Source organism: Neopelma chrysocephalum, unplaced genomic scaffold (assembly GCF_003984885.1).
Source record: "Neopelma chrysocephalum unplaced genomic scaffold, ASM398488v2 Primary Assembly neopelma1_25, whole genome shotgun sequence".
NCBI classification, from domain to species: domain Eukaryota; kingdom Metazoa; phylum Chordata; class Aves; order Passeriformes; family Pipridae; genus Neopelma; species Neopelma chrysocephalum.
Window position 1 is genome coordinate 34,779,449 of NW_020897694.1, and position 27,955 is coordinate 34,807,403.

The 27,955-nt window shown below is 36.1% G+C and overlaps 1 protein-coding gene across 1 annotated transcript in view; it reads left to right on the plus strand.

The window, feature by feature from the left end:
• The window catches only part of TMEM131 (transmembrane protein 131), a 92,477-nt gene that overhangs the window by 27,613 nt on the left and 36,909 nt on the right, over positions 1–27,955 (plus strand). Inside the window, exons 3-11 of the mRNA XM_027674861.1 lie at positions 2,933–2,973; positions 9,639–9,707; positions 17,275–17,398; positions 18,293–18,409; positions 19,242–19,364; positions 20,042–20,122; positions 22,805–22,955; positions 23,082–23,138; positions 24,075–24,136. Coding sequence (XP_027530662.1) covers positions 2,933–2,973; positions 9,639–9,707; positions 17,275–17,398; positions 18,293–18,409; positions 19,242–19,364; positions 20,042–20,122; positions 22,805–22,955; positions 23,082–23,138; positions 24,075–24,136 — 825 coding nt within the window. The remainder of the gene's footprint in view (positions 1–2,932; positions 2,974–9,638; positions 9,708–17,274; positions 17,399–18,292; positions 18,410–19,241; positions 19,365–20,041; positions 20,123–22,804; positions 22,956–23,081; positions 23,139–24,074; positions 24,137–27,955) is intronic.

Sequence of the window (27,955 nt, forward strand, 5' to 3'; positions counted from 1 at the left end):
TTGGTTCAGTTCCATGATGCTATGGCTGCTGAAGTTGGTATGCTATTTCTTTGCTTTTGATTGACCCTGATCCAAAGTCCAAACAAACTTAAAAAACCCCAACAAATTCCACACAACAAATTACCCACAAAAAATATCAAACAAACCAGAAAGCAAACAGCTTCTGCTCAAAATACAGAAAATGTCATTAAAATTAATTAGTAATTTTTCTTGTTTAATAGACATCTGAAAGCAAAACCCAGGCATTTCCTTGTAAGTGAACCTTTGATAGATTTTTGCTCTTAAGTATATTTGAGGTTTATGAGTCTTACCAGTGATTTGTGATTTTAAACTTGATCTACAGATATTAGACTTAATATTTTCATAGCAAATTTGAATTTCAGAACTAGAGGGGAAAACCTTGAGTGTTCAGTCAGATAATTTAACTCCCAACAGTTAATGACAGCCATGGCTATTTAGTAGTTGCATTTTTGTCCAGTATATGTATTTCCATTTGTCTCTGTAGTTATCTGGAGTTTAATGTGATCTCCACTGCCCTCTGTCTAAAAGTTGGCCTGGGTGGAGTCTTAGACTGAGACTAATATTAGGAGTATTGACTGCAAATTATGATGCTTAAGAACATAGATAATGAACAACTTTCTGTATGAAATAATTTAAAACATAATAGAAAATGCTGTCTTCTTAGAGCCAAAGCTAATTGTCAAGGATGGGACAGTGTTGGTAATGGCTATTTTAGTTGCCCTGTCATAGGATCTGAACCTGTTAGCTCTATCATCTGACTGTCAGGTAATTGCTGGTAACTTAATTATGTGCTTTGGTTATGTTTTCAAACAGGAAAAGAAAAAACAATTATTGAAAGGAAGCTTTTATTTATTTGTAGTGAATAATGCACTTTCAAGGGCATTGATAAAGGTTACGGGGTGTTTTATATATCTGTTAACTTCATAGAGTAAGTGTGGCTGTTGTGGTCTAACCCCAGCCAGCAGCTAAGCCCCACACAGATGCTTGCTCACTTTCCCCAGTGGGATGGGAGAGAGAATGTGAAGAGTAAAAGTGACAAAACTCTTGGGTTGAGATAAAGACAGTTTAATAGATAAAGGAAAATAAAGAATTCACAAAAGCATTTTTCTGCTTTCTGTGTTTTTGTTGAATTTCTCTTACAACTGTTGTAAACTGTTTCAGAATAATAAATATTTACTTATATCTTAGTGGAAATAGAAAATGAAGTGTGACATCAGAAATTAAGAAGCTGAACTGAAAGCTTATCAGTATGTGAGTAGTATACCTTAGCTATGAAAACATGGAAACTTTTGCAAACCAGTGTATTTTTAATGAAGAATAAGGAATGGCCTGTTTGCTTGATTACAGTACAAATGCAATAGGTAAGTTTAAATGAAAGCTTGACGACTTTTAAATTACAATAAAATAGACAGCATAAAACAACTTATCTTGTCTCTTAGTGTTCTCTTCAGGGAGGAAAAACTGCACCGTACTGCAAAACGTAATTTCATGTGAACCCCTTCTTGCAGTGTCCCTTTAGCAAGGCAGTCTTTCTTTAAAACCTCTATTTCAGAGGTTTTAAACCAAAAAAATATAATTGATGCTCTGCTTAGACTTTCAAAATTGCAAATAAATCCTCAAGTTACAAACAGATTAGCTTTATTTTACAATGTAAATAATATACTTCCAGCTTTCTTCAGTTTGATGCAAATTGGAGGGTGAATAAACCAACTAATTTAATTTTAAATTTGAAACACTACTTAGATTTACAGTCCAGAATTGATCCTTGACATGAATCAAACACTAATGTTGGTAGACTGTGATTTCATAGTAGTAATAATATTTCCAAAAAGTGTCTCCAAAAAGAAAAATAAAAATTCCTCTAATAAAATATATTTTAAATAAAGATTATTTAAAAAAAACCTATTTAAAAATACTTTTATCTTAGGAAAAACAAAAAAAGAAACTATAATTTGTAGGTGAAATAGAAATCAATGAAGTGTCCAGCCAAGGGACTTGACTTTTAGTTCTGAAATGAGATGTGACCAGTTTGCATTCCCCTTGCAAACAAGCAACATCCTTATACTAGAGGTGAACTCAGAAGAGCCAAGGTGCACCATAGACTTTATCAGACCTGTAAGCTTTCTTCCTACTCTCAGGAGATAAATATTCAGCTTGGCCATGAAATCTTTAAGAGGAGGACTAAAATCCTCAATTTGATCTCCAAATCCTGTGAGAAGACAGAAGTTTTCAAAGGCAAGTATGTTTTAACATTAGCTGTATCAGGAGGACATTCCATATGCAGCCTTCTAAGCCAGTTGGTATTTCTTATACAAGGGTAAACTAATTGGAAATCCCTGGACAACCTAACCTCCTTGTTTTCAGGTAATTAACCGTAATGTCCAACAGAGTGGAAGGAAAGGTATGAATAATAGAGGCTAGAAGATCATTAGGAGAGGAGATGAAGTTTCCTAGTCAAGTGGAGATTATAGCCTTCTTTGTTTTCTAGGTGTTAAGTTACATCAATGAGATAATTGCTTGACTGTTACTTGGTTTATATGCTTTTCTTTTTAATTTCCTTCTTACATCTGTGCTAGGTTTTTCTTTTGTTCTATACAGTGTTATGATTTCCTGGACTTTTTTCCTTCTCTCAGTTTTTAAGTTGTTAAATTGCTGGTTGTTTTACAGTTTGTAGGAATTCTTGCCACTGGAACTCACCACAGTTCTTGTCCTGGACCACACAATCTTTCAGTGGAGGCTTGATTTCTTTAATTGGAAAAAGCCAATTTCCATTTTCTGCTCCAGATCAGAACTTCTCCTTTTGTCTGTCAGGGTCTGACCAACTTGTGGCAGTTGGTTTGTTTTTTTTTTTTTTCCCCACAGGAAGTATAGTGCTGTCAGTCTTAAATTTAATTTTTTTTTTCTTTTACAGACTGAGACAACTTTAGACCTCAGTTCATATCAACAGAAAAGGTAAGCATATTTCTAAAAGTTTGATACAGACTTTAGTTGCAAGATTTGTGATACTTTTCATAAGAATAATAAAGTTTTAGTGTAAAAAATGTCAAATACAAATCGTGATTTTTGTTTTTAATTATTTTTCTCATACAAAGGAAACGAAACTAAAATGTAAAACAGTTTTTAATATTGGACAGCTAAATCACAGAATTGTAGAACAGTTTGGGTTGGAAGGAACCTTAAAGACCATCTAGTTCCACATCCCCTGCACTGGGCAGGGATACCTTCTACTAGACCAGATGTCTCAAAGCCTTATCCACCCTGGCCTTGAACATTTCCAGGGATGGGACATCCACAACTTCTGTGGGCAACCTGTTTCAGTGTCTCACCACCCTCACAGTAAAGAATTTCTTCTTAATATCTAATCTAAACCTTCCCTTCTTCAGTTTAAGGTCATTCGCCCTTGTCCTGTCACTAAATGCTCTTGTGAAAATTCCCTCCCTCGCTCTCTTGTAGCCCATTTTAGGTACTGGAAGTTTCTGAAAGGTCTTCCTGTAGCCTTCTCCAGGCTGAACAGCCCCAACTCTCCCAGCTTGTCTTCATAGGAGAGATGCTTTCTCCCTCTGATCATCTTTGTGGCCCTTCATGAAGAAGAAATTTAACATATGGAATAAAAACTTGAAGAATTCTTTAATTCACTTTGTAATGGATACCACAGAGTAATTCTGTGTAATTAGACTTTTTAAAATCATTTTACTGAAGTTACTTGTATTGAGAAAGCAGTGGGTTTGTTTGCCCGCTTCAAAAGTTGTTAGTGTCCTTTTGAAGAAAAACTCGATTATGTTACTTTTGATAGATTCTTGTCCATACCCCTCTGTCTCATCATAGAATCCTTAAGGTTGGAAAAGACCTCCAAGATCAAGTCCAACCTCGAACCGAGTACCACCATGCCAACTAAACCTCATCAGAGACTTCCACATCTACTCTTTTTTTGATGGTGACTTCACCTCTTCCCTGGAGAGCCTGTTCCAATGCTTAATCCCTCTTTCAGTAAAGATTTTTTTCGTAATATTCAACTTGAATCTCCCCTGGTGCAACTTGAAGCCATATCCCCCTCGTTCTTTCACTGGTTGCCTGGGAGAAGAGGGCCAACCCCCACCTTGCTGCAATCTCCTTTCTGGTTGTTATAGAGAGTGATAAACTCACCCCTGAGTCTCCTCTTCTCCAGGCTGAACAACCCATGACCCTGTCCCATCCTCTTCCATCCCAAAGACATAATCTGTTATCAAAGAACTTGGCATGTATAATATCTGAGAAGGAAAAATAAGTGGCCTCTTTTTTCCCTGTTCCCTAATTTTTCTCTAATTATCAGATATTCTTGTTTATTAGTGAGTGCATTGAACAGTAATAATGAAGCTTGTTTCTTGTACAATAGCATTAAACAAATTGTACAAAACAGTGTACTTTCAGTAGATACAGCTATGATTTTTGCATAAGGCTGTTTCCTGTTCCTTCTCAGGAAATCTAGTAAAAGAACTATTCTTTTTTTCATTTTGGATTGATTCTTATTTTGTTATGTGTATAGTTGCTTAAATGTGGGCTTAAGTTCCTTCTTTTTGCAAGTTTTGAAAAGTCTCTGACATCTCCAGCTGTGGACAGGAACATAAACGACTGTAGCTATGTGCTGCAGTATGTCAGTCAGATTGCAGGTATGAGAACATGAATTTATAGGAATGGCAATTGAACTTAAGATAACCGTGATTAGTGTATTTTGTCTTGGATAGAGCCATACTTTATGTAGATACTTTTAAAATTAAATACTATCTTGTTTAAATCAAGTCTCAATGGCAGAGAGTGCATATATTGGCATCTAGTGCAATATGTGTGATATTTTTGTCTCCCAGAAAACAACTGAATTTGGTGGTTCTTGAATTTGAGACCATGGATTAGATTTGTCTCCAGGATATTTTATTTTAATTTCTCAACTAAGAAGATTGCTTTCTGTGTTGGAAATTTCAGTGTTCTAGAATGTGTTCTATTAAAACACTGGTTTAGATATTTGAAAAATCTCCAGGTCTGCCAGGAAAGTAGTCCATTCCACTTCAGAGTACTGGTCTATTTGGGATTCAGTCACAATGTGATAAGTGATCTGCATTGCAAGCTCTTCTGTGCCGTGTTACATAGTAAATACACAATTTGCTGTCTGGCTGTTAGTGGTTTTGCATGAACCTTTCCTTTATGCATTTTTCTAGGTGACTTTTTTTGATGTCATTGCTAAAACCAGTACTTTTCTAGATGACCTCTCTTTCTTTGTCCTTATTAGAGATTATAATATGTTTTTCTTGATATAGCTTGCAGATGTTTCTTTCCTATTTAGACAGTTTATTCAGTTCTTTGATCTGCTTTTTTAGCACTAATTGGAAGGAGGGGAATGAACTAGCAATTCAATTTTTGTTCTTGCCCATGGTCAGGTTACAGTGCATCTATTCAAGCTTCTCCCTTCTCTTTCCCCACCCTTTCCCCAGACAGCCCCCCCTCGGGAATTGTTAGCTTGAAGTTTAGTCCCTGATATCATGAGTATGTTTTCCTGATACAGGATTAATGTTGACATAACTGAGCCAATCACTATCTGGGTAGTTATGGAAAAAAATTTTTGCTAGTCTTTATTCATGTGCATTTGTAGCATTGGCTGCTGTCAGATACTGAAGTGGTCAATTGTTTGATGGGAGTCCAGTGCCTCACTGAGCCGGTAATTAATACCCCATTTCTAAAATAATTTTAACTATAAAATTCAAAATACATTTTCTGATATATGCAGCTCAGCCTTATTTTTTAATATTAACAAGTTGTGGCTGCATTCTGGTTACTTACAGAACATTTTTAACTAAAAGAGTCCTTGCAGTGGCTCTTTTGAAGATATTCTGGCACAAAAAGCACCCACTGTGAGGTATTTGCCTATTATTCATTTTAAAAGGTCAAATTGTTATTTTTAGAAACACTTTTATTTGACTTCAAGGTAATAGAAATAAAGTATCAGCTTTTTAAGAGATTGTGTTGCTAAATAAAAACATAAGATCTCTTTATGTTTCATGGTTTAATGCTGGTGTCTATATTCCTTCACAATTTGTGGCACAGGAGAGGAAATAAAACCCTTTAAACAACTGGTAAAGTAATGTGGGAAAAATATATGTAGAATATGCTGAGATTTGAATTTTCTACAGTAGCAATTAAAGATGTTACAGATAAGATTCCACAGACCTCCTCCAGAAAATCCCAGAGCAGCTAGAAAGGTAATGTGAGGATACAGAGCAACAGTTGCTGCCCAACTTTGCAGAAATCTTTAAATACTGTATTTGGCAGCATTTTCTTGGTCTCCAAATGCAAAGATGTGCATGGATTATCTAAAATTATCAGTGCCTAGTACTTTGTGATAAACAGCAAAGCGTTACAGAAATGCTGCAGAATGTCCTTAAGACGGATGAATGTTGTGATTCAGCAGAGATGGACACCCGTATCACTCGCAGTCTTTTCAGGCATTGTTTTTTACCATTTTTATAACTGCATCTGTAACTAACCTTATTGAGACATGAAGCTGCACTTCAGTGAATTGCATCTGATAGTAGATTGCTTCTGGGTAATAGCAATACTGTAGTTGGTAGTTGAGGTGAATGCCCACTCACTTGGATGACAGCGTGGATGGAACAGTGAGGATAATGATCATGTTGGGAACTGTGTGTAGTTCACTCTCAAGTCTCATTCTTAAAATCAAAATTCTTGCAGAAGGAAAAAGGTATTGAGACCATTTAAGTTATAGTTTCAGATGACTCCTGGCTAGATCTTAGTCTACTGCAGCTTGTTGGCAGATACCAGTAGTCCTCTCTTCCACATGCATCTTTTCCTTTTCATGTTGTTGTCCTTGAGTTCAAAAGTTAGAGAACTTCCAGGGGTAGGGAAGGAAAATGTTTAAATTGTGATATAAGACCGGGAACCATAGTTCTACATGCATACAGTAGTAATTAACTGAACGTCATTATGCTGTAAAGTTGCCCTACCCATGGGTGTATCCCGCCTTCGGTGAGCAAGTGCCTAGCAGAGCAGACATTAACATCATTTTTCTAGTCTGCTGCAAGTTGACTCATGTTGGGCCTTTCAGTATGCAAAGTTTGGGAATTCCAATATTGCTTTTTCCCATTTGAATCTTATTACAATTGTTACTTCTATTACAATAGTTGGCATTCACGATGATGTTGCTGCCTTAACCGAACTTTAACCATTTAAACATTCTATGCTTTCTGACTGGCTGTCCAGGATAATATAGCTCTGTGGTCTGAGAAAATGTTACCTAAGCTTTTCATGTATGTGGAGAATTGTATATGGTCTGATTGTTCAAGTTAGGTCACGTTACTCTTGACAGTAATTTCAATGCATTTGAAATAAAGATATTAATTATTGCTTTTGTAAATATTGTAAATTTTTCTAATAACTTGTCCATAAAAGGAGTTTGTGTCCTTTTACCAATAATAATGAATAAAAAGGAGGTACTGTCTGATCATTCAGAGTTTTCAATTTGGAAGAAATTGACAGAATTATTTTAAAAATCACTGTTGAAGAATGATTTCTGTTTTGTGTTATCTTGACAATGGAGGTACGTGAGCTTTTTATGTCCATTTTCATTTAAAAACACACTCTAAATGGTTTTCAAAATGGGGCCCTAAACTTTGAAGTCATACTGTCCATTTGTTTTGTTCTTTCAAAACATCACTGCCTATGTAATTTTCCAATTATATTCTTTTATGTCCAATGTCTTTGTAAACTTCATTTTGTTGAATGTTTGTTCTGTGAGGTTAGATTTTAGCCTGAGAAGGCTAAACTATATTGTTTGGCAACTGTAATGAGTCACAGCAGCACTTAATAGTAGCAAGAATTTTAATTTTTTTGTAGATCTGAACAGTTGTTCCTATTTACGTCTTAAACCTTCACGTCTGTTATATTGTGATCTGCATACGCGTGGCATGTGTGTGCGCCCACACACACATAGGGAACTGTATACTAAAGCTGACTGACTGTGCCTGTTCTTGGCCTGAGAGTGTTTTACTTCTTTTGTGTGGATAAAGCTATTTTTAATGACTAATCTCTAAGTAGGATTAAGGATGATTCGACATGCAAATTTACAGACCTGTAAATTGATCAGCATGCATAGATTCAGTTGTGTAGTTTGAGTGTAGTTTGAGTGTATCATTGAGACATTGTATTTTTATTTACAGAGCTCCTGACTTGTTACACTGTTGTTGTTGCCCAGATCTGCCCTAAGAGAGGATACAGTTGTCATGCTCTGTTCTTAAATTTTTACTCCTGTAAATAGCTTTCTTGTTGAAGTGGTTCTGAAATATGGAAAGACATGTGAATTTGATCAATAATTAGTTTTCCTGGAATTACACTCAATGAAATTGGATTGATTGAGTTCAAGGCCTCAGCTTTCCTAAGGTGAGCCGCATGTCCTTGCCCCTTCCATTTCCTGGCTGCTCCCTCCGTTGAGGCAGATCTTGGTGGTTCTGCTGCCCTGAGTGGGTTTGTGGAGCATCTTTGCTTACCCAGGACAAGTGGCTGCAGCTTGATCTTTGGGCATTTGGGATTGATTCAAAGTCAAGGATCTAAAACAAGAATGCTATTTTAATATCAGTAACATAAGCATTTGAAGAAAAAAGAAAGCTGTTGGTCTTGAACCATTCAGGAGCCATTGACTTTGAGCTATTCTTTAACCTTTCCTATTTTTTTTTTTTATGTTTTTATTTCCCTATTTTGTTTTGTTATATGAATACAATTTTTACTCAGCCCAAAATAAAGTGTTACAGAATTACAGAGATACTTAATTGTGGTCACAGTCACATCATTCTGAATAAAAAGAATGTTTCAGTCAATGAAACTGCTTTGTATTTTTTTCTTACAATTTCTGTCGTGGGTTCTTGATTGTGCTCTGTATAACTGTACTGGTAAAATAAGTGGTAGTAGTTGCTTCCAGGTACTTTGTCATCTTCCCTTCTGAATTGTTTGAGTGCTATTTAAGTTTTGGTCTTCATCTACTAGAAGTCTCCTGAAGAGTTCCCAGTGGGACATTAGTATAGGTAAAGCTAAAGAATGTTTCCAGAGCAGTCTCATCATCTTCAGGATACTGCGAATTTTGAACAGTATGTATATGGGCTGTTTTCTCCTGTGTGGCCTCAGTACCATCAGATGGGTCTGAGATTGTTTACGTACTAATATAGATGTAGCTAGAGAAACTCATTAGGTGTATGTAAATTACTGTTAGACATTGGACAATATCCAAAACATCTTTCATAGCAATGTTTGAACATTTCTGTGCAAGGTGATGTAAACCTATTTAGCATACTGTTTCACTTAGCCATCCTTGTATGAGGCAAAGTTTACACTTCAATGAGGTCCATTTTAAAGATATGTGCTCTTGCGTAATCTTCTTTGGAGACACCACATAATCATGTAAGTGGCTGGTAAAATTACGGTATTCTGACTGGATGAGTTTGTTTTGTTTGTTTCTTCTTTTGAATTAGTTACTCTATTAGTATTAATGAATGTTTTGCTAAGGAAGGGCTATTTGAAATGCAAAGGGAGCAAAAATGTATCAGTTAGTAGTATCTTTTACAGCATTTCAATTTTTCTTGCAGTGTATCCCTGTATCGGGGAAATTGCCGACCCCTCCGGTTTGAGCCACCAATGCTGGATTTCCATGAACAGTAAGTTGAAAAGGTCTTCTGATCTGTTTAGTTAGACAAATAAAAAATTTAAAAGAATCAAACTGAAAACAAACCCAACTGGGGTGGGTGGATGGGACCTCTAAACAAACAAACCAACCAAAAAACCCGAACAAGCAACAAGAGCATTTAAAGCAGATGGAGCTGGTGGAGAAGGTTGTATACATAATTTGCATTAATAGATTGTAAATGTAATTGACCTGCATGTTCCAGAAAGCTGGTGTACTCAGTTTTAAACATTGTACTGTGACTTGTCAGCTGCCATGGTTTTGGTGGTGTAGGTACTTGTACTTACTTTTTAGGTACTTGTACAGCTGCACTGTGGCGCAGACAGTTTTAAATCTAGAACTTATACTGAGGTGAGATTACCTTTCTGTGTGTTTGTAACCCACATCAGTGAGCATCTACTCTAGCACATCCATTTTACTATTGCTTTGGTGGCAAAAACGTGGCAGTGGATCTGCACTTACTAGAACAGAAATGTCAAGTTGTGAAAATACAGCCTCAAGGAAAACAAACAGCCTCCAGGAACCTAGCTCTGTGCTCTCTACCTTGCAGCTGGTTGCTGTTTTGGTTCTGACTTCTCTAAAACGTAAAGGGAGGAGGAAGAAAATTTAACAATGTCATCAGTGTACCTGTTTGTAATCAGTTTGTCTGAGAAGTATTTCAGTCTTAACTTTTCCTGCCAGTGATTGGTTACTGTGTATAGGTAGCTACAATCCCTCTTCTTAGCAGTCGGAATTGGTTCTGGAGTTGGTGTTCATGGATGCAGCCTCTGTGCATGATTGATACTTTGATCAATGTAAACTGCAGTGAGGGCATTTCAAATATTTTGTTAACAGTTCAGCCTGGAAGAATGAAAACAGCCCAGGTATGCCTAAACACAGCATTGCTTCCCCATCCTCAGCCAGTGCAGCTGCTGGATGAAAGGCTGCTTTATTTACAGATAAACCACAGATTATTAATAAAAATATAGTACCCCTTTTCTGTTGGAAAGACTGTTGTACGGTGTGACTACAGAGATGTGCAAGGAAGCTCCTGTGTATTGACATGGTGTATACTCCTGTCTTTCTGAAAGAAGAGAACCTGTAACTTTGTTTGCACAGAGTAGCTTTTCAGAAATAACCTCTATACGAAAAAACCCAATCCAATATAGTGTCACTAAATAACAAAGCTATTATGAAAATGACTTATTTTGCAGAATTTATTTGTGCTCAGTCTAACCAAATTGTAATCCTACTTCGGATTAAAGACAGAATAAGTCACTCTGTCCCCTCATCCTTTTTCTTTCAGAATTTCTTCTAGCTTTTGATGTTGTGTATTTTTGTTGTTTTTTTTCTAATGTTAGTAACTGGTCCTAGGTAAGAGGATATTGAGTTTCTAAACTGAATAGCAAATGGCCTTGTGGTAAGCCCTGTTCTACTGCATTTCTGCTATAACAAAATGAGGTTATAGTTAACAAATCATACTGGTGACTGCAGTACAAATTCAAACTTGTAGAGCAGTGTGCTTTTTGTTAGAAATACTCTAAACTTACCTACTGATTTGGTTTTAAATTATTTTCTCTTCAAAATTGTAGAACTTTCTAGTTCATAGTAAATCCAGAATTTGACATTTGAAATGTATTTTATGGACTTTTTTCTACCATGAATAAAGTGTGATGTGCTCTGAAATACCTTACTTTTAAAGGTTATCTAGAGTTTGCATGCTTATCTGAAAAAAGCTACATGTGCTTCTTTACTTTGTGGATTTCCAAAGACTATTTTTTTCCCCTTGCTAAAAGTAGATCCAAGACAGTATCATAAATACTTTAAGTTGTTGTTCATTATATTTTGGCTTTTTATGTAAGCTGTTTGTGTCAGAGCTAAAAGCACTGAAAAAATGGTGTCAATCTAGTACAGTGTTAAAGTAGCAACAAATCTTACTTGGGAACGGCTCTGTACAGTAAATGCAGAACTGCACTGTAAATTAAAATAGGAAACCTCTATGTTAGATCTTGATTCATTATGTGTTCTATTTTTTTTAAGGACATATGATAATTAATTTATCTGTTGTCATTTAGATCATAGTCTCAGGCAGAAATCCTCTTCTGATTTATTAAAACTTCACTAAGATGTCAAAGGCAGTTTTAGAAAAGGTTTAGATATGGAGGCCCAAAGTTCAGTTTAAAATCTGTGAGCTAGCTCTAAGAAATCCTGAGTAACTCAGCCTTATGGTGAGAAAAAACTGCAAGTGCCAAGTACCTTGGAAGTCAAATAATGCATATTTAAGCTTTTGAGGTTTTCTGCCTTCTAAAACAGACGAGGGGTTCACATTCAAAATCTGGCTTTTTTGTCTTTGTTATTTATGGGTTTTAGGAAAGGCATAAAATGCATATTTAGTTTCTGAATAAGTACTATACCTAAAGGGTGTTTTGTTAGTAGCACTTAATGGAGCAAAATTGTTCAAAGTTTGTGTTTGTGCTGAGCTATCAACACATATCATGCCCAAGCTAAAGAAAGTTTTAATATTTAATTTCAGTTGGAAGCTAAGTCATTCTTCCTGTGACATTTTTGGTCGGCTGAGAGTGTGTGGGTTTAATCAGATGTTTCAAAAACATGCCAATTTGAGCAGGAATAATATTTAATAAAAGTTACTTTATCTAGAGATCTCAGAAAATCAAAATCTGTATTAAGTTGATAAATAGGTGCTGTAGACACACTTCCTGTGTTCCCCTGGAGTTGAGGTTACAATGGTCTTATACTTCTAGTTTATAACAGTTGGGGGTTTTTAATGCTATTTTAATATGAAACAAACACTGCCATATTCTACTACTTTGAAGACAGTCCAGGTAATCTCACATTTATCAAAGGAAGTGTATGCTGTAGGTTAGGATATGGAAATCTAGCTCACTTGAAGAAATCCCAAATGTTCTCTGTATATATTAAGCCTCTGGGAATGGGATAGAACTGTGGCAGGTTATCCCGTATCACTGTGCCAAGGGACTGCTTGGATTAAGTGTGGAACACTCATTTGGTTATTTAATGTGTAAACCTCTTGCTTGTGTTTCTGAAGCAACACCAGTCTTTTTCTAGAACGAATTCTGCAACATCTTCGATATTTGAGATTCAGGGCTTTAAAAAAAAACGAGCAAAACCCTCTCCACCTAAAACCAGCTCCACAACTAGCTGACTTCATTCTTACCTGCATTCTGTTCCTTGTATTTGCTTTTCTGAGTTGGAGATGCGTTTGCTTTTTCCAGCATATGTGCTCCAGTTACTCTGACTTCAGTTAAAGAAGCCACTTGCCTGCGTCACTCAACCAGCGATGCATATGGTTTCACGTGAAATAGGGAGAATGCTCTAATCACTAATTCTCTGGTTTTGTACATCGTGCAGGCTTCCTTTGTGTAAGGAACCACCATTTTCTTCAGAATGGGCACAAAAGGCATTCTCTTTCAGTCTCTAGATGTAACCTTGTACAACCAGCTCATTTTGTTTCTTTTAATTAAAAGTAGGTGGATACATTACAAGTCAACACCCAAGTTCTTACTGTTGAAGCTTGCTCACTCTGATCTTCTGACTGGAGAACTGTCTTGGTTGGTTAAGGAAGTTCCCAAGCCACATATATTTAGAGGCTAGGAGAGTGTTCTGGGCACCTGACTTTGTATGCTTTTCACATTACACTTTCGCCTTCTAGGCGTCTATGCTATTCACACCTGTCTGATAGGACACTGTATGACAGGATACTGATTTAACCCATGATTTAACCCACTTCTGATACGTTGGACAACAACTAGTCTTACATATGTTTCCACAATGGCCAAAGATGCTAAATGAAAAAAATTCTTGGGGGAAAACATATGTAAAACTCTCAAATTCATTAGAAATTTACCAGAATTGAATCTTGAGTGTGTTTACGTATATTCCCAGCATTTCAAAATATAACTGTGAAGCTTTTGGTTGACTTCAGTTTTCTTTCCAGTCTCATTACAAAGAATAGGAGATGAAACAGGAAGAATGTATCTGCTGAATTCTTATCCTTTTGCTTTTCAGTAATAGATTTGTATCATAAAGAGCATTTTACAGAGGTGTTTAAAGCATGTACAGTATGAAAAAATTAATTACTCTTTTAAAAAGGCATTTTCTCAATCCATGTTTGCTTCACAGTGAGTAGCTAGATATTTTTGCAAGTCAGCTTTGAGCCAATAACTCAAGGACTCATCTCCCCAAAATTTGCAACAGCTGATTTCCATTGTTAAAAGAATCTACCTCTTGATCCCTGGAGTAGCAGTTAATTCCATTACAAGGACATGCTTACTATAACTGCAGATACCAACTCAGACTTCGGAAAGAGTTGAGTTGCAGCAGTAAAGAACCAGAACACAGGCATCTTTACTCATTTGAACAGGCACCTCCCCCTTGTTAATTACCATCATCTCATCTAGTTTGTGGTATCAGGTTTTTTATCAGTGTAGGTGGACCTAGCATTATGCAGGGACAAAGGATCAGGAGCAAAATCTTACATGCCTTGACAGTTCATATTTGCCTGAAGGTGTGTGTCTGTACCAGCTTCTCGCAATGAAAAGTACTTGCTGTGACCGCTCCAGGAAATTCTGCTGTGAAATTTGGCATCGGGTAACACTATACTTGTGCAGATCATTGTAGTCTGATAATCTACAGCTTGGAGAGCATCCCTGATGAGATTATTGCTTTGAATGTATGTTCATTAAGGGTGTCTGGTGTCCACTGCTCTACCTGGATTTTACCATGTCTGGGCAGAAAAACAGGTGGGGTTTATGAAGTCCTATTTCTGTAGATTTGGCTAACATCAAACTTAAAGAATATAAGGGAAGGTGTATCTCAGCCAAACATAGTACTGGACTCATTGTTTCAAAATCAGAATGACCAGCAAAATAGTAAAATAAAACACAGTCCTAACAACAGAATTCCTTTTAAGTTCCTTCTGCCTTTATCACTTATAATAATACCGTGGTAGTTTAGTCTGTAATATGAAGTTAGTGAGCTGTGGTGTCAGTCATGACTGTTTATTTTCATGAATTTAGCCTCTCAAATAGACTGTCTTATAGTGCCTTCTCTTCAGAACTAGAAAAGCATGAAGGCCTTAAAAGATTGTTAATATTTGGAATATTTCCTAGATAATGAGTTTTACTTCCTTTCTGACAGGAACATACTGGTGCTTCAGTATTGCCAGTTCATTCAACATAATTTTCTTGGCTCTGTGGTGTTTCACGCATGATGCATCATAAAAAGTGTCACTGAAGTCAACCCTGATTTTAGGTTTTCAGTACATAGCTGGTTTTCTGTAGAGGCCACAGGTAATATAGTAATCACGTCATTTGCTCACAGTGCTTAAAATCTACCTCATCTCTCACTTACTGCTGTTGTGGTTGTAAGGAACTGTTCTACTTAATTCTTGTTTTTAGCTCTTAGCTCCTCTTATGAAGCTTGGAGTGTTTTGTAATAGAGGAGAAGGATGATTTCCCCTTCTTGGGGAGCTGCTGAACATGCTGTGGGAAAGTGAAGTATCCAGAAACTGCAGTGGCAAGCAAAAGAGTTGTACCAAGATGTTGGGAGCACTTGGTCTTCCACTAAGGAGAATCAGAAATTGCAATGAGAGCTAGGGTACAGACAGTTGATCCCCAGGAGAGACTCACAGAGCTTTCTTCAGTGTTAGGAGAGGTTGACTATTTTATTTCTTCCCTTTTTTTTACTCTGATGTTGGTAAAATCAGAGAGTACTTTAAGGCTTGACCACTTTGTCTAAACAAGGAATTTGCTGCAAAAGTGCTGACTGTTATACAAGCTTGCTTATGCCTTTCATAGTTACCAAGCAGATAAAATCCTTAAGGCCATCTGTACTGATGTCAGTTTGAAGCAGTGGGTTCAGAATTTGGGGAGTGCTGGGTAACTCCCTATCAGCAGACACTTTTTTCTGGTGTGGTTTTGCGTGTGTTTGGTGTTGTAGTGGTAAGTAGCAAAGAAATTTACAGTAGTAGAGTGCGGATATATTTTTCTGTTAGTGAGGATGCTGTTTATTGATGGTTAGTAATTATGTCTTTGAATTAATGGCATGGTTTTTAGCATCTAACTCTTTAGCCCATGTTTCATAAGTAGGAGGTTCTGTCATCGCAAACATTTTGTAACTTGTAGTGTAGTTTGATTATTGTTACTAAATTCTTCATTCAATGGAGCCTTTAATTTACAGCGAACTTATGTTCCTTTGTGTGTTGGGACATACTTCACACCCCCTCCAGGTTGAAAAACTGTGAATGCAATAGCACTTACTAATTTGACCTGTTAAAGTGAATTGAGGAGGGTAGAACAGCTGCCTGTTGCTGGTCATCATCAGGTACTACAGGTAGTAATTCTTACCAATTGTTTTGGTGTCCTTGCAATGTTTGGAGCAAGTGACATGGGAGAGAGTGCTACATGGAGTACATGTAGCATGAAAGTTGAGTTAACTATTTTCGATTCCAGAATTCAAAATTGAGCAATTTGTAATCCGCACCTCGATTAGTGCTTTGGTGCTGATGCTTAACATGTATATGTTAAAAGGCATGAAAAAAATTCTGAAAAGACAATAAAGTCTGAAAAATAGTCAGTGAAACTGGAGCATCTATTGTCACCTCAGCTGTTGTAAGCAAAAACAAGCCCAAATCTTGTGTCGAATAAATTGTTAGCGTGTTTTGTTAGTGAAATTGTGCTGTTGTTTAACTATGTGACTACCATGTTTTAGGGTTCTTAAATTCTGACATTTATTTCAAGCATTTTTTTTTCCTTAAGGTATGAGTTCAAATACTATGCATATAAAAATGTTGTTGCTGCACACATCTGCCTACTTAATTCTGTAGAGCATGTTATAAAATATGATGCCAGAGAAATTTTGGATTCTGGGTAAAACTGCTTAAAACCTATCATGGAAAAAATTGGCGTTTCAAATTTTTTCTAGGGTTTATTCTGTTTATTTTAAGTTGCTGTGTACACCCTGTCTTAAGATAGTTATTTAGAGATTCTAGCACAGGAATAGAAAACTTGGCCTGTTGTGATTCTGAAGTAAAAACCTGACAATAGAATTTCATGAAGATGATGCAACATTAGGTAAGCCTTCAGGAAAAGTCGTCATGGCTAGGCTTCGCGAACGAAGATTTGGGAAGGGCTCTACCCACGTTTCTTGCAAGCGCGTTGGTGGCTAAAAAGGCCAATATGAGAAAGGCAAGTCCGGTTGCAAAAGACACAGCAGAAAGACTCCTTAGATGGTATATTCTGCAAGGCTCGATTCTTTCTGCGTTGTCTTTTCTCCTCAAGGGTGATCCTGCGTGCTTTCTCAAAAGCATCAGCAGCGTTAAAAGCAATAGAATAATGGAAAAGATGTTAACTAAGTAATTCATCTAAGTACAATTTACACAGTACTTGAAAAAAGCATTAAACGCAAAGTTCTATTGTCAGTATGCATCACTTTTATGCTCCTTTCTGGTTAATGGGGAAAAAGCCCAATGCTCTACTGTCTAGATTTCTGACACTTTGAAAATATTTTCTGTGTTTTGACAGGCCAGTTGGAATGCCAAAAATGGAAAAAGTTTACCTACACAACCCTAGCTCAGAAGAAACAATTACATTAGTATCAATATCTGCTACCACATCACATTTTCATGCATCGTTTTTCCAAAATAGGGTAAGTTATTTTGCTTTCTCAAAATGAACTTTTCTTCCCCCTCTCCAGTCTGAATGAGAGCTTCTTTAAAGAGTAACTTGCTGCAATAATGGCATACCTAAAAGTATTAAGGTGTTGCAGTTCTTGGTCTCAGAGCAAATTTGAACTGAGCACAGAAACACTGGGACTTCTGACTATGTTGGAAATGTATATTGTAATTGAAGGTTTAACAGCAGATCTCTTTGCTACTGAAGTGACTCCATTCATTGCCTTAGAGCACTTACAGGAACAAAGTGTTCCTATAATTTTTCTGAAAATTCTAAGTCATGTGAAGTAGTGTTAGTGTGAAGTAGTCGCTCCAATGTGCTAACGGCTGTAAGTAATCATGTTACAGGAACTTACATGTTCAAGAGCCTAGTTTCAGCAGGGTTAACTCTTAACCACCTTGTTGTCAGATATAGTCCTCTAGTTTCGGTTTTGTCTGCAGGGCCTGTGGCTTAGCAGGGGCCATATAAACATTAAAAACGTCATAAAACCCATCTGTAAACAACCTTTCTCATTTATGGAAGTCTTGAAGTAATTGCTTTTCTCCAGTGATCTGTGAACTGTCAGACTAAAATATTTCTGTGATAAGCTGAATTCAGAATTTAACATAAAAATTCAATTAAATATGATCCTGCACTAGATAATAGTTGTAAACTATTGGTATTTTTATTTTTTTTTTACGCATTTTATTTGTCTGAAACTTCTACTCCTTTTTTTCTAAATCTGCAGTAGACTTTGTAACTTAAGTATTTCTATAAAGAACATAAGAGATCTTCTGTAGCACAAAACCCATTGTTCATCTGCGTAGTGTAATGTCTTCAGTAAACAATTTTGCTTATCCCTCTGCTTGCTTTCTTTTTTTTTTTCCAGAAAATTCTTCCAGGAGGGAATACATCCTTTGATGTAGTTTTCCTCGCAAGAGTAGTGGGAAATGTAGAGAACACTTTATTTATTAACACGTCTAATCATGGGGTATTTACTTATCAGGTAAGAGAATTACACTGTTTCAGAAAAAGTTGCATGAATCAAAGCAGTATCTATTATGGGACACTTAACCATCCAAGGATATTTGCACAATAATGATGGGTTGTTGGTTTGGGTTTTTTTTCCATCAACCCAGCTGAAGAAATTTCCATCCCTGCTGCCTGTTGTAAAACAAAAATACACCATTGTAAATATCATAGGGCAGTACTGTAAGCCAGATCAATGAAATTATGTAGGATTTAAAACCCTTCCAACACCTTTTTTGTGTGTTATTTTTGTGGCTTATTGTAGTGATCTGGCTCATTCTGTAGCTCTGTATTCATCTGCTCCTGTGACAAGACACTGCTATTCATTAGGCTGGCAAAAAGTCACTCGCATTACTTGAGATTCAGAAAGATAAACCAGACAGATGAGAGAGAATGGAAAATGAAAAAAAAAAAGATAAATACTCTTGTTGAAAGAATATGACTCTTACCATGACAACGTTTTGCAAACAACAACAGAAACGCTTCCCATATGGATAGTTTCATAACAGTATGATTAAAGGAACATTTCGCATCTCTTTAACCTATAGCTGGTATTGAGTGTTTCAGAATGTCAGAAAAAAGGCGGTATTTTGACTTCCTGTTTTCTCAATATGTCAGTGTAAGTAAGTAGTAGCTATGAGAAATGGCCTTCAGTTGCAAATGATACTGGTTTAAAATACTTGGTTAGAAGTATACTATAAAATTAATCAAAAGAGTACATGGTGGATTACTAAAACTGGTGAGTGTATTTTAGGCTCTGCAACAGTTACATACAGCTACTTAAGCTTGTGTTTCTTTTTCTGAACCAGGTGTTTGGCATTGGAGTTCCGAACCCCTATCGATTGCGCCCATTTATTGGGGCACGAGTTCCTGTAAATAGCAGTTTTTCTCCTATAATAAATATACATAACCCCCACAGTGAACCGTTGCAGGTAAGCCTAAGAGGAAAATCATTAAATGCTCATTTATGATATTAAACTGAAATTTTTATTTTGAAACTTCTTAAAATTCTGTTTGAATTTTAAAGCTGTTTGAGGTCAAGTCTTTCGTTTTGTGTGAAGTTTTTTCTATTCAAATGCAAGTCAGTTCTAGAAATTGTAGATTATAATCACAGATCTCTTAATTTGCTAATTGAGGTTTTACGGTAAAATTTCAATTTTTAACATGGTTATAATTACTGCAAAATAAAGATTTAAACTTCACTGGTAATTAGGAGGAATACTGAAGCAAACAAAGTTAAATAGATCTTGTACTTTTAATTTGGTGATGCCTCTTAGCTTCCTTTTGCCTGTTTTGCACAGCGTAAGGTGTTGTTAAGGTGTAGCGTAGTATGTAATGTTGGCAAGCGTTCTTATGTTAAGGCAGGATTGATGTCTTTACCTAACCAAATTCTGATTCTGTTAAGTAAGTGATCCACAAACTATGAAATGCTATAGGAAGACATAAAGGTAGCACTAGCAAATGGCTATATCGTCACTAAAGTGAATTAATAAGATACTCAAGTAGTCGAATAGTCACTAAGCTATGCCATGGCACATGATAATACCTGATAACTAGAACAGGATCCCTTTAAAGCTGAGTGCTAACGATTTTCTGTTATCCGCCTCAGGTGGTAGAAATGTATTCCAGTGGAGGTGATCTCCATTTAGAGCTTCCAACAGGTCAGCAGGGAGGTACGAGGAAGCTATGGGTGAGTAGCCATGTCTTGCAGCACTCATTGCACTTGCTCGGGAAGGTTTTGTTTTGATGAGTTCAGGCTTTGGGGTTTTTTTACTAACTTCATTTCTTGTTTTGTGATCATTAAAATATCCCATAAAAATGGAAATAATAATGGTCTGTTACTGTAATGGGAGTAGGAATCAAATGAAACATTTAATTACAGTAAGCCATATGTATTGAGCTGTGCATTTTTGAAATGCAAAGAACAAAATGATTCCCAGTAGAATAAAGTACACCTACCTGAGCTTTCAGGACAATGTCCCAAAGGCCTGTGAGCTGGATCTAACCCACAGGAAAAAAAATACATATTTTGTTTGATTTGTTGGTTATGGCGGTTTTGTGTTAGCTTTTTTGTTGTTAGTGGTGTTTTTTAACTCAGACAGTCCTTCTTGCAAATTACTGTGAATGCACAGATAGGTTGAAAATGCAGCTGAACAAACTTAGGAAAGAAAGTCCTATTAAGGACTACTACATAAAAGAGCAGCTTGTCTAGCTGCAGTAAATCCCTAGATCGTGAGTCGAGAGTGGCTGGAAACTGTTCTGGAAAATATTCCTACATGCATGCCCTGCAGTTACTCTTTACTCTCTGGTGCTAGAGACAAGGTAGTGGGTTGAATGGACTCATGGTCTGGCCCGTTAAATCTGTTTTGTTGTGTTCTTCACTTAATATAGTTTTGAAGTAACACCTACCGATATCTTTAAGTGAAATAAAATTTAGAAGAATTCTGATGGTAAAGTTTTGGCTTTATGCTGTATATCACACTGTTGGTGATGTCCAGCTGTCATGTGACAGTTTAATTTGTTGTAAGAGTAAAGCCAGGATATTGCCAAGTGAACTATGAAGGACAGTCACAATACTTAATTCTTATCTTTTCTGGAGAAAGTCCATTAGAATGGCAGTGTTTTAGTGTTAGATACAAAAATTGCAATTGTATTAACACAGATCACAAGCATTTTAAAAAATGCAGTAGAAAGAGTTAACAGATGCTGAGGGTTAGATGTAAACATGAAAATGGATTTTAAAAGATGAAGGTCCTAATGTCTTGACACTGTTTTAGTCAAATTGTGTTGCTTCTAAAGATAGCCCCTTCCTTGTTGTCAAAAGAACTCAAGAGGAATGTTTTTCAGAGCATGTAGCTTTTCAGCTTCTCTAGGCCAGGTTGCCAGTTAAAGCACTGGTGACTTGCATGTGATAGCTTTCAGTGTCTTGCACAGACTATTCCTCTTGTTTCTGGTATCAGCCATTGGTATTTCAAAACAATAAGGTAAATAGAAGAAATCAAACCAGTAGGAGGAAACACCCAGATACATCATTATATTGGCTATGTCAAGAGCTTCACTGCAGTTAGAAAAAGCTGCAAAGTAGAAGAAATTATTTGAAATATGGTGATGATACTTTGACATATGGATTTACATAATTGTCTAAAATTATTCTGATACCAAATGCTTGGATGATTGGATGAAGCAGTCTGCATATGCAGGAGTATTTTTGTAATCACTCTTCAAAGTTACTTCAGGGATCCGACCAACTTTGGATCTCTGGTTACACATATGGAAGAGTCAGATCACATCCTTTGAAACATTAATGAATGGCTGCATTATGTTGGATTTGTGAAAGAGTGTGTAAACAGAACTTGAAAGCTTCTTGGTTTGATATTCAGCAGTTTTCAAAGAATACATCTGCAGACGTGCCATAGAAAATACAGCTTGACCTCCAGCATGCATTGGTGTGAGTTTCACACCAGAGTACAGAGAGCACAGGAGAGGTGTATAAAACAATGAGTTACTTCCTGTCCAGTTTCCTACCTCAAAAACACGACATAAGCTGCCAACTGAAACAATACCAATCATTGCAAGGACTACTCATCCAAAATTTCTACTTTTTGTTGTATTTATTTGCACTTAAAGTGTAGGAAGTTCCAAATTTCAAATCAAAGCTTTCATCTTCTATTAAAAACAAAATAAAAATTCCAATCCTCAGACCTTCTGTAAAGTGATTGGGAAGGCTGTCTGATCTTGGTATTTCAGTTATGGAGCTGAAGTTAGTCTTGTGCTGCTGTGTCCACCAAATACAGAAAGAGTTGTCTTTCAAATCCTGAATGCAGATTGGAACTGATGGAATAGGCATGGTACAGAAACTAAAATGCATTTTGACTTTTTGCTGTAAGTTACATGATGGCCCCACAAGCTTCTGGCTACTTGGAGTTCTGCACTATTTCAGTTTGTGTTTAGGACTGAAACTGTATGGTTTGTGTCTGCTTTGGAGAAAAAACAATTAGGATATGCAAACCCAATGTTTGATGTTACAGTACTCAACAACATTTTTATTAACAACTTTTGTTTATTGGTAGAATTGTGTTAATTTATTCTACTGTCTTTTACCACAAATTAATACGTAAAACTTAGAATTGGAATGTGGAAGTTCTCTTGCATATACCTGTTTTTAATCAGTGTCATATTACATGTTTACAACTATATTAATTTAATTGATAAATTAAAGTATAATTTTAATAATATGGAGTCTACCTCTTTCTGCTTTTGCAAGTTTTTCTCTTAATACAATTATACTCAATGCTTCTATTGTAATTATTTGGTATGACAGCTTTTTTTGTAATTACTGGACTCTCATAAATGTGCTTTGATTATTTATCAGGAAATACCTCCCTATGAAACAAAAGGAGTGATGAGAGCCAGCTTTTCTTCAAGGGAAGCAGATAATCATACAGCCTTCATTAGAATAAAAACAAATGCCTCAGACAACACAGAATTTATCATTCTCCCTGTTGAAGTAGAAGTTACAACAGGTTTGTAGAAGAGTGGTTGTTTGGTTGATTTTGTTTTGTTTTATGGATTTGGTTGTTTGGTTGGGTTGTTGTTTTTTTCAGTTATTCAAATTAATTAACTCTTAGTAACTTTTTTTTTCCTTAAAGCACCAGGAATCTATTCATCAACAGAAATGCTAGATTTTGGTACACTACGAACACAAGGTAAAGTATTCTTCAGGTCTCTAAGTATTTATAAGGAGTAGGGTGGGAAGAGGAAAGCCCACTTATCTTTGTATTGTTCAGGGTTGCTTGTGGAATGATACGTCTTAAAAGACTGATAATAGCATGTTACAACAGTACACAGATATATTTGCCTGCAAGTATACTTGAGATGTGTACAAACAAACAGTAGTTTGCACACCTGGTTCTAGGTCTAGTAATAACATTAGTCTCACACAGTTGTATATGACTTAGTCCGAAAACCGTTTCAGTTTACTTAGTTTGTGAACTTGTTTTGAAATACTGCCTTACATCTGCATAAGTTTTAATGTTTCCAGACACAGGGAATGGTGAAGGTGTGCAAACTTAATAAAATCTGTTATTTACGATAAGATCTTTTTCAAGTACCACTTACACATTTATGCTTAACATTAATTAAATTAATATTGCTTGGTGAAATAAAATATATACATTGGAAAGTTGTAAAACTGAAGGTATCTTTTGAAACTGTAAAAGGGATTTGTTACTGAAGAAAAACAGGATCGTATCTTTTTTCAAGTAAGAAGAGATAGCTTCTGAGGTACTTTTCCTTGCAACTTCCTTAACGTGCAAAGATTTTACATGTAAGATTAGTTTCTGCTGATGCATCTGGCAAAATCAGTCATTGTAGTATTTTTATCCTGTTTGTTTCTTAATGTGTTACAAATACGAGTAGTTAGCTGAAACATGTAATACCTACTAATACACAAAAATGTAGTTTTTAAGTGTGTCAATTTCTTGGGACTAGCTATTTAGACTGGCTGTTCTGTCGTGTTAATCTTAACTTTTTAACACTGAACAGTGGATTTATTTGAGGAACCAGCTAGTGCAGATGACTTTTTATATGTTTCTTATGTTAAAATAGCCTAATAACCAAGTGTGGTTTTTTTTCTTTAACAGATCTGCCAAAAATTTTAAATCTGCATTTATTAAATTCAGGAACAAAAGATGTGCCAATTACAGTAAGTTTTATTTCCTTTCAATTTGAAACTTTCTATACAGATTTACTTTCTCTCATAAAAATTGATCATTCACAGGTTCACCATGCAGTGTTCAGAATTAGAAGTTAGGTGATGTGTGACTGAAAATGTAGCTTAATAGGAAGGCAAATAATTTTTGTGCATGGTAAAATTAATTTGGTTCATAGCCTTCTTTGAATGCTCGGATGCTTTGAACAGCATTTATAGGCTGTGCCTGCAGTATCCGAACTTCTGAAAGCTTTTATACTTGAGAGCAGTAACTCATGTTCATTGAATGAGATTAATGCAGAGTCTGTGAGATTCTTTGTCCTCATCACACACAGATCACATTTACACATCAGTGTAAAAAGTAGTTGCCCAACATAATCTTTTAAGATAAGAAATGAGTAGCTTTCAAGAACTGACTGTAAAATGACCCTTGTTTTCTTGAGCTTATCTGCTTTGTAGTTTGAAATAAGAAAAAACCTCAAACACTCTAGAGCCCTTTTCAGTAAGATCACTGAAGCTGGGTGTGAAGTGCAACCAGCTTCAGAATTCTACAGTTTGGATTTTCTGTTTTCTGTTTTTATTACAGAATTTTGGCTCTAGTCTGGTAGTCCGCCTTTGTTCATTCATACCTTTTTCCTGTGTGATTTTTCTCATTGCCCACTATTTTTCTCACTTCTTCTTTCTCCCCTTCCTGTCTTCCTTGTTTTCCAGATTTAGTTGTGTAGCTAGCTAGCTATACCTTGTCCCAGTACACTTCAAAAAGTGTTGAAGTGTTGAAAGGAAACCAGAGGAGCCAGAAGAATGACTGAAGGATTGGCAGAGGTTTCTTACTGAGCTCTTGGAGACAATTTGTGTGTTTGTAAAGGTTATAGTTGTAACTATAAGGAACAGTGTTTTCATAGTACAGATCTAGCAAAACCTTAGAATACTGGAAACTGAGGCTTAATGAATTTAATGTAGAAACAGGACACATTTTTAGTAATGAAGGTAACTTTTCACTGTGACAGTAGTCCATTGCAGTGCTTGCTAAGTTGTTATTCACTAATGATTTTCAAGTCAACAGAAACTTGCAGTATAGTGCAAACAGAATTTAATTCACTGACTTCCTAATGCTTTATTGCATTTATGAGGTCAGGTGATCCTACAAGGTCTCTCCTGGCATTGTAAGCTATGACCCAGCTTCCATGGAGAGTTTTTTTTAAAAAAAACTATATATGATTTTTACAATCAGAAGGTTGGTAGATTTATTATTTTTCCAGCTAGATCTGAGTGTCCATCTTCTTAGATTTGACGGGATTTTGGCATAGGGACACTTTTTCAAGGTTGGAGGGGTTTTTTAAGTATGTAATATATTTCCTGAGTACAATGCAAGTAACCATGTATTCACACCATCAGTATCACTTCTAATATCTGATAGCGTAGTGCCTAATTCATACTCCACTATTTAAAAAAAACCAAGCCTATCAGTTTTTTTTAAATCTGTGGTCTTTACACCATGGGCTATAAACCAAAGATGTTGGTCTAATGGAAGGCTGTCATTTGATAACCATTAGACATGTCATGACAAAACTTTTTCAGATAAATTATTCTTTTACAGTGTATCAAAGCAGTAAATTTGGTATTCTTAAAGCCTTTGGGACTCACTTTTGCAATGAAAAAGTTACCACATCAATCCAGATCTGATGTATTTTTCAGTGTGTCACATATGGCACATCAAGTCAATTGTTCTTCTCATTAAGGCACAGCTTTGTTGGAAAGTTTGTAACCTTTCTACCTTTTGAAGCCCTGTATGAATTTCTGCTCCTGTGCCGATTAAGGGATTTCAAAGTGGTAAGCAAGAGTAAAGAATTTTTGGAAGGAACTCAGAGAATAGCTTACTTCTAGGAAAGCTTGAGAAATGGAGTTCTGACCCTTTAGAGTTAGAGTTTAAAAGCAGTGAGGCAGAGCTGTGTGACAAATTTCATCTTAATGTCAGAAGAAAAGGCCAAGGCTATATTTAGCATATGTTTAAGCTGGGTGTTGGAGGAACTAAATATCTTCAGGTCATCAGTGTGTGAGACTGCTAATACTGTTACCAGAGTTATAGTTGTTCTGCCTTTGAGTACTTAGTCATGCTGTAGTCCAGAAAATTGGTTGAGGAAAATAACAGCAAGTCACTTGACTTTGTTTTTTAAGTTTTAAAACTCCTTATAAAATCTTCCTCATGTTGTAGGATTTGCTCCATTACTGGGGAATATAATGTTTATTTCATGAGTGGATAAACTATTGCATTGCTGCAACAATTAAGCCATGCTGTCAAAAACCTAGTAAATGTAGATTATTGAACACTTCCTTTTATCCCTTCTCTAGAATGAAAATTTTGTTTCCTTAAGGCAGTTCAAGCCCATCTGGTTGCCAAAAGTAAAGACACACTTCAAAACTTGAGTTCCTCATCATGTTTGATGCATAAAGAACCAGGAACTTCAGGACAGCCATAGTGAAGCTGAGTTCTGTCAGTTTGAAAACAAATGTATTTGTATAAGCAAGTACTTAGTTCTGTCACAACGCATACACTCATATACTTTAGGGGTTAATTTCTCTTATCAACCTACAAGAAGTAGCTTGCATTATGTTTTCAGTCTGCACATTTGAGTGCATGCATCTCAAAGCTGAGGATTAAAATCTAGTAGTAGTTTATTCGATGGATGTTCTGGATGGTGCTTATGGAGATAGTGAACTTCAGTTAGTTAGGTGTTTCCCTGTTTTAACAGAAGGCCAAGTAGTTATTGACAATTGTGTCTGTAAAAGTGAATAAAACAGTAGAGAGGTGGTTCTGCACTAGTGGAACTAGCCTTGGTCTGCTACCTGTAGCCACAGAGCTTTTTTGTCTTGGAGCAGGGTAGCTGTGTCTTTACTATCTGTAATCAAAAGTCTACAGTCCGCTCAGTCTTTAGATCAATATACTAGATGGGTGGATAAGATAAAACTGAGTTCTGGAGCTTCTGACAGGTAAACAGCATGGAAGAACATGTGCCAGTCTTTTAATCCATACTCTTTAGTTTATCAGAATACATGTAATCTGAGAGTACTTAAACCTTCAAAGTCTTTCTCAAGAACTGCTCAACAGCACAAAGTTTTCTCCCCCTTCTGTGTCCTTTAGAAATTTAAGGTCTTAATTTTCTGCTCTTATGCTAAATATTGAATGTGTCTTCATAGAGCAGGGTCAGGAATCTTGAATGGGGCATTCTGTAGGAGAGCCATGTGTTACTGAAGCATATCTGTTTAGAATTATTCTTTCCCACAGAAGTTGCTGTTAGGAAATTTTCAGAGAAAATTGGTGGTATTAGATTCTTGATGAAACTTGTTTTGCATGTATTTTCATGTCCCTATCTGATGAATTTTAATTCAGGACAAGTTTTGCTTGAGCCTTAATTGAAATAGGTTGAAATTTGCAGAACATGAAGTTGAAAGGATTCCTAAGCATGTTTGTTTTTCCTTTAGTTGTCTTAATTCTGTATTTCCCTTTATAGCATGTAATCAAGCAACAAGTGAGAAATACATTATGTAGTTCAGAAATTTTCAACAAAACAGTGTAAATTACTTCCTTTACTAATTAGCTGTAGACATTTTGAGTAAATACATCTAGATTTGTTACAGTCATGGTTTAAGAGATGCTGTTTTTCTGACAACAGACTGTCCTTTTGATTTACTAAATGAAATCAACATTATTTCAAACCAGTAATTAAAGAAAGCATTTTGCATGAAGCTAGCTTCTAGAAATGGTTAACATTTCTGTCATGCAAAAGTTGTGAATTTCATTACTTCTTTGGTTTC